We start from the raw sequence: 7784 nt of genomic DNA on the forward strand, positions 1-7784 counted from the left end.
ATAAAGAGTGAACCATATATAAGATTTCTTTATAGGCTCTCAAGTGAAATGATAGATTGTTTTTTGTTATATATATATATATTATGTTTTTAATTTTCAAGATTTTTTTTAATTTAATTTTTTTTTATTGAAACTATATATTTTTTATTATATGTTACGTTTTTAACTGTGTATCAAAATTACAACAATGAGTATTATTAAAAGTGACCATTATGATTTTTCATTATTATTAAAATTTCAGAATTCCAAATTTAATTTTTTATAAGAACTATTCTTAACTTTTCAAACTCATTTTAATTTGTCATAATAACACCTATTAAAAACTCCAAAATGTCAATATGGATTTTCCATAACAATAATTCGAAATTCAGAATTTTTAAAATTATAAGAGATTGTTTCTGCTTCAAGCATTTTTATGTTGTAATATTTCCTTTTTCTTGATGTAGTCAAAATGGACAGAATCTACCCATGGGATTTGCCTATCATATTTGTTTTTGTTTTCAAGGGAAAATAATAAAATCAGGTTTCCAGAGAGTCCATCAAGCCTATTAAAGAGAATAGGAGCTAGGCATTTGAATCATCTGAGTTTTTTATCTATTTTGTCTTTGTTGAGAACTTAGCAAGGCTAGTGCTAGATTGAGTTCTAGTTTGATCCCAGATTGAGTTCTTTCTAGTTTGATCCCAAAGACAACCCGGTGGGTGTGTAATTTGTCTGGTGAATCCATTAGTGTGCTTCAAAATTCAGTTTGCCGAGACAGTCGATGAGCAGCTTTGCATGCCATTGGCAAAGGTTTCTATGTTAATCATTCTAGCTTGTATTATTTACAGTTATTAATTAAATAGAGAGGCTGCAATTCAAATCCTTGTATTCTTGTTCTTGCTGAAAGTTTATTTTTCATAGGACACTAAAATATACTATATCTGTTAAAAGTTTTGCTGTCTATGATCTTAGATAGGGTTTCTATGTTAATCATTCTGGCTTGTATTATTTACCGTTATTAGTTATTAATTAAATAGAGTGGCTGCATTTCAAATCCTTATATTCTTGTTCTTGCTGAAAGTTTATTTTTAATAAGACACTAAAATATGCTATATCTATTAAAAGTTTTGCTGTCTATGATCTTACATATGTATTGAATGCAAGGAAAACCATAATAAAATTATTTTTTTCATAAGAACAAATTTTCAACTGTCCAAAAATCCAATTGGATTCATCATGACAAGATCATTATTATTGAAAATTCCAGTGTCTCCATTATAACAATTCTTCGAAATTCTTATTTTCCACATTTCTTCTCCAAGCCTCTGAATGCCAGGACACTTCTTTCAAGGAATCTAATGACCAAGTAAAATCATAAAAAGATCAACTACACAATCTGTAAGAAACTCTATTCGAAATTCTTATTTTCCACACTTCTTCTCCAAGCCTCTGAATGCAAGGAAACCTCTATCAAGGAATCTAATGACCAGATACAATCACGAAAAGATCAGCCACACAATCTGTAAGAAACTCTAAATAACTGTAAATACTTCGAACTGATATTTAAACTAACAACTTCCTCTCTATCACTCAATTGCCAATCAGGTTAATGATACATCTCAGACTCTCTCCTTTTAGCATGTAATCAAATGCCTTATTGATATCGGCAAATGAAACCTCGTGTGTAATAAATTTCTCCAGTTCAATCTTCTGCAAAATATAAACCAGGAAAGTAACTCAGGTTAAAAACCTTATTACATAAAGATCACAGAGTAGAGCTATCTACTAAGAAATCAGCAGGCATGGTCTGAGAGAGCCATTTCTATCAGAAAATCTAAGCAAATAAATTAATCACCAGTGATTTAAGCTTTTTATCTTATAACTGTCATAAATAGATGATAGAAGCCTTACCTTAGCCAAATACATTTCTACAAGACCTGGCAAATCAGAACGGGGCTTATAGTTCCCATAGAAAGTTCCTTTCAATGTCCTTTCAGTCAGAAAATTCAAGGGACTGGTTTGAAATACTGCGTCCGAATGAGGGACCCCCACTAAAACGGCTACACCCCAACCCTGAACAAACACATACCCATGTGATCAGCATATGCATAGTTGCTAAAACTGAGCGTATATTTACAATTTCAGAAGAGAGGGAAGGCAAGGCAAGGCAGACTAAATACGTCATGACAGGATTCGAAGGCTTGAATCATGGCCTTAACATTCCCCGTGCACTCGATACTGTAGTCCACCCCTCCATCAGTTTTCTCAGCAATAACCTGTAAAAGAATTTAATCAGCAGTTCTTGCAAGGCAAGGTAAAACTGTATTCAGCTTTAAAAGTTAATTAATATAAACTAAGTGACCTCTTGAACAGGCTTGGCGTGGTCCAGTGGGTTAATAAATTCCGTTACACCAAAGAGTTTTGCTGTAAAAGGATCAAAAAAATTAGAAAGGAAAGGCAATTCTTCAGTCAAACATATACACACTGATTCACAAATGACGGAAATGGGCAATTTAACATATATACACTGATTAACAAATGGTGGAAATGGTCAATTTTCAACCTTTTTCAAATCTTTCACTGTTTAAATCGATTCCAATTATTCGAGAAGCTCCTGCAATTCTTGCCCCTTCAGCAGCCTGCATAGATTAACCCAAACAAGATGCGTAACAGAAAACTAAAGGGTACACTCATGATATTGGTCCCAAAATATTCAGGAACAGTGCTGAACTGTTAAATAATCATCATAATCCATTAATGACTGTAAAATAAGAGTATTGACACGAACATAAAGAGAGTACACTTTTCGTTAGTACTTACACCAAGCCCAACAGCCCCAAGGCCAAATACTGCTACTGTTGAACCCTTCTTGGGTTTGGCTACATTCAAAGCCGCACCCATCCCTGAATCCACAGCAAAATGAAGTTTGAATGACATTTCTAATCTAGGAAACGATCATGGGTTTCACAATCATCAACCAAGTACATTAAGAAGTTCGCATGAAGTAGTTACCTGTTGAGGCACCACAACTCAGAACACAGACTTTGTCAAGAGGGGCCTCTGGATTAATTTTGGCAACACAACCGGCATGAGCAACAGTGTACTCGCTGAAAGTCGATGTACCAAGGAAATGGTAAATCGGTTTCCCATCTTTTGAAAACCTTGTTTTTCCATCATTTATCATAACCCCTCTCTCAGTGTTAATTCTCAGAAGATCACACATGTTGCTCTCCTCTGACTTGCAGTGTCTGCATTCTCCACATTCTCCAGTAAATACAGGAAGCACAGTGTCACCCTCCTTGAGGTCAGTCACCCCTTCTCCAACACTCTCAACAACCCTGTGTCAACCAACCTATAGTTAGTGAACAATAAATCACAAAGTTTCTGTCTCTTTTTCCCTTCTGAAATTCTACATGCCTACTAGTATAACTAATTAATTTATTTTGAATAAAAAACAGAGTGCATACCCAGCTGCTTCATGTCCCAAAATGCGGGGAAAGAGAGGGGTTTGGCCCTGCAACAGAAAGCAGTATGAGTATCAGTAATTTAATTTCACTGTTGAAAATATGTAATAATCAATGTTTGTAGTGACTTAATTGTATAAAGAGGAAGCTAATGTATCATACAGTGCAGGGGAATGCCACATATCCAGACTTTAATTTTTATTGATGTTTAATAAATTTAGTTCCAATAATTTTTCAAAGCATACCTTTGCTTCCCAGAAATAAACGTCTGTATGACACAAGGCAGTATAATGAATTTTAATTCTGACTTCCATTGCCTGTGGGGGAGCCACCTCCACTTCTTCAATCTTCAGAGGCTCCCCTGCTGCCCAGGCAACAGCAGCTGCAACAGATATACAAATATCAAAATATATCAGATTTCAAGAAGCACACATACAGTTTGCATAAATCCAACTTAACCCTGAAATTCAATTTTGCCCTGAAATGATATACATGAAATAAATAGAATGTGGCCATGACTCTTTGCACTGAACTGAACTCAACTGGAGTAATTACCTTTGCATTTGATAACCTGGCCTGCAGTAGAGCTCGCCATTTTCCTTTCTGCGCAAATGGTCTTCTCTCGCTATGGTAGTATTATGCAGGACAAACAAAGGCTTGCTTCTTGCGTTGGTGGTGAAGGCAGATATGGTTCCTGAATTTATATCCCACTTCCCTTGAAACACTGATAATCGAATGCGGTGAAGGCGTTGCGAAGTCAGGCATGCCATATTTGTCGGGATAAGCCTCCATGTCATTAGTTTGAATTAATGAGGGCATAGTTATCTGCAATATTTATGGAGTCCATGGTTATCTGGTGGCCTTACCTATCAGCCATACAGGATCTATGAAATCCGAGTCTGCGTTTTGCGTTTTTCCACTTAACTACTTTACACTCCATACTTTTTCGGAGAGCGTGGTGGGTATGCGAGGATAAAGGTCCACCTTGGACCTTCGATGGTTTCCTTTTTATGGATTTTGATATCAGCATTTTCAAAGTGGGCAAAGGTTTGTCGGGGCAATTGGTCATGCCTTAGTCTAACTTTTATATGCTTGGATTTTCCAATGGGCATATTTTCTGGTTATCACTTATGCATATTTTCTGGTTATCACTTATTTGTTATAAGTTTGACTTATAAAATATTTATAATTTAAGTTTAACATTAAAAAAAATCGTTATTGGTTATAAATTATAAATGAGCTGCATTTAAAATGGAAAAAAAAATATAATAAATATGGGGTAGCTGAATTTCCATTAAAAAATAAAATATAAAATATTTAAAATACAATTTATTATTTATATTATCAAAATGTTAAAATCTTATATTTTTTAATTTAAATTTAAATAATTAACCCTACAAAATAAATTTTAAATTAAAAAGCTTTTTTAAAGATATTCTTATCTATAAACTATAAATTTTAATAATTTTTAAATTAAAAAGTTATTTTAAAATATATTCTTATCTATAAAAGTTTATGTTGCATTGAAGTTTAGCCTGATTAAATCATACTTTTGTGTTTGCATTGAAGTATATTTTTTTTGGTGTGATTTGGATTAAATCATAATTTTGTTGATAAACAATAGAATTATAATTAATGAATATATTTATTTATGTCATTTTTATGGAAGTATATTTTCTTGTTTTATTGTGTAATGAATTAATTTATAGTTTTGTTAGTAAAATTATGATTAATGATATATAAAAAATAGTTTATAATTACTAAAATTTGAATTTGGTAAAGTTGTATAATTGATTAATGATATATTAGAAATAGTATATAATCACTAAAATTTGAATTTAGCAAAATTGTATAATTATATGGTAAATAATTTATAATTTAATGCAATTATAAAAAGTTTAATTTTAATAATAAAATTGTATAGATTTATAAATTTTATTATTGTGAGGGTTGGCCGGAGGGGTGATCCTTTGCCTCAGAGGAAAAATTGGGACACAATATGTTTGTGATTAGGAGTAGCAACCAACAATCAAGTGGAATTTCTCACTCTTTGGAAAGGTTTAAATCTAATCATTGAAAAGAAGATTCAAAGAATTCTGATATTTGATGGTTCAATGATAGTAATCTGATGAGTATGGGAGGCCAAACATCAACATAAATGCAATCAATCTCCCATGGTGTGATGGATCCTTCTTCAACTTCAACGATTTGAGCAAGTTGAACTCTATCATATATTAAGGAATTTAAACTCATTGGCAAACACTTTAGCAAATAAGGGATCATACAATTGAATAATAAATGTCAAATAAATTCCCCATTACCATGATGTTTCAAAATAGCAAAGAGGGAATTTTAAATTGCATTTATGGAAAATTAGAAATGAGGGAAGCTGAGAATTATGAGGAGCAATTAATTAGGTTGAATATTAATGTCTCAAATGTGATGGCTTATAAGATTTGGTGGATGTCGTTTACTGACAAGGCTTGATTGTAGTCCTCCTTCTCGTGCCTCGTGTTCTTGTTAACCTACGTTAGGTTTCAATTTATTAGTTGGTTGAAAAGGTTGCATTCATTTCACCTCATGTTAAGGCATTTATCCCTCCTTCTCTGTAGCAATTTGTTCCTTCAGCAAGGATTTCAAAGCCATATTGGCATGGATATCCTAGCCCGGCATTCAATGGAGAAAGGGAAAAAATGTAGAAGCCATGATAACATTCTCAGTGCTGACATCAAGCCCTCTCAAGAATACATTCAATGGCTTAGTATATATATATCATTCTTCCAGCCCTGAACTTCAATGAGTATGGTTTCGTAAACGTAGCGGTTATCAAAGCTAGCACCTACACCCTAGTGTTGACACTGCGTAATTTCGACATGGAGAATGTGGGCTCCTCTTCCCGTGGCACAACATCCATTGACGTTAATGAAATTTTGGACAAGGTCCTCAAGGCTATGGAAAGCATTGAGCTCGCCTTCAAGCAGTGTCAAGAGGTTGAAGAAATGGCTCACAAATCCCTTCAGTTGTTAACCAACTTCAAGCTCGAGTTGATGCAAATTAAAATTGATGGTTTGCAGAGTGAATTTAGGATCAATATGGTAGCCATTGACTACAAAATGGTAGAGATGGAAGACCTATTCATCATAGGACTACAACTAGCTCCTTCAGAGGTTGAATCTAGTGAATACGCAACTTGAAAAAGAGGGAAGATGGTTCAAGCTCCAAAGCAATAAAAGTGATCTATGAGCTCCAATCCTGAAGATGTGTCTAGTTTGGAGGCTAGTTTTTGGATAGTTTTTCTCTAAGTTTTAGTTTCTGATGTTATGCAAATTATGTTTGTATTTAGGAATCTACTACATAGTCTATAGTAGGCATCTATTTAGAATTATAGGCAAAAAATGCCATAAGCATATGCTACATTTGTATTAGACATGTGAAAGCAGAATTGTTATGGAAATGGATGAATTATGTAAGGGTTCTCGCTCGACATATATATATATATATATATATATATATATATATATATATATATATATATATATATATAGTGTAATACTTTTAATTATTTGAATTTATAATTTTAAAATTTAATCATAGTTTTTATTTATGTAAAAGAATTTGAAAACATGGTGAGGCTATTGTGCTTTCTTTCTTTGAATGGAAAATGGATGCAAGTACAAAGGAGTGAGGCATGTGGCCCATGGGTTGCTAATGTGCATAAATCGTCTCACCCAGTCCACTCTTGGCTACTATGTTCATCTATAGAACAAAATGCACTCGAATATAATGAAACCCCTTTTCCTCCTAGTGGCCCAATTATAACACAACCTGATAACCAATTAGTGTTTAAGTTTGACTCCTTCAACTCTTAAGTAGAGTTACAGTATGGATTCTTCTAGAGTGATCTTCATCATGACAACATGTTTAGTACCTTTTCAATGAATAATGGAGGTTAGCATGACATTCTCTCAAATTATGGTGGTCAAAACAAGAAAGTCAACTTTCGAGTGGCATAACTTTTGCTTATATACTCTAGTTGAAGTGATGTTAAAATTGGCAACCAGGGAAAAACTTCATGTTGGTCATCTTATTAACAATGTAAACTTTGAAACGGGAACTGATATTGTTACCCGTTTCGTAGAGATAGCAAAAAAATGACCCGATTTTCAAAAGTGGTGATGCAGAATACACATGTTTTTTTTAGAACATGGTTTTTGGAACTTTAATTTTTTTCATGTGCATTAAGTTTTAGAATGGTAGTGAATGGTAGTGATTTTCATGCTGATTTAAAAAATTGGTTATTCTGCATCGCACCCTTTTTTAAAAGACCTATTTTTTGACTT

General features: G+C 33.3%; 1 protein-coding gene across 1 annotated transcript; it reads right to left on the minus strand.

The window, feature by feature from the left end:
- Positions 1 to 1182: 1182 nt before the first annotated feature.
- Positions 1183 to 4165, minus strand: LOC149140360 (alcohol dehydrogenase 1-like). Its single transcript, XM_089450964.1, has 10 exons — positions 4000 to 4165; positions 3690 to 3826; positions 3448 to 3494; positions 2993 to 3318; positions 2801 to 2883; positions 2544 to 2619; positions 2343 to 2404; positions 2161 to 2256; positions 1892 to 2053; positions 1183 to 1690 (listed from the first exon to the last, which is right to left on the minus strand). Exons 1-10 carry the CDS (start codon positions 4037 to 4039, stop codon positions 1571 to 1573), a joined length of 1149 nt encoding a protein of 382 aa, XP_089307090.1. The 5' UTR covers positions 4040 to 4165; the 3' UTR covers positions 1183 to 1570.
- Between the last annotated feature and the right edge of the window lie 3619 nt (positions 4166 to 7784).

The sequence above is a fragment of the Pinus tabuliformis genome, chromosome X, assembly GCF_031772625.1.
Source record: "Pinus tabuliformis cultivar Carrire ecotype Pingquan chromosome X, CPIR1, whole genome shotgun sequence".
Taxonomy (NCBI): domain Eukaryota; kingdom Viridiplantae; phylum Streptophyta; class Pinopsida; order Pinales; family Pinaceae; genus Pinus; species Pinus tabuliformis.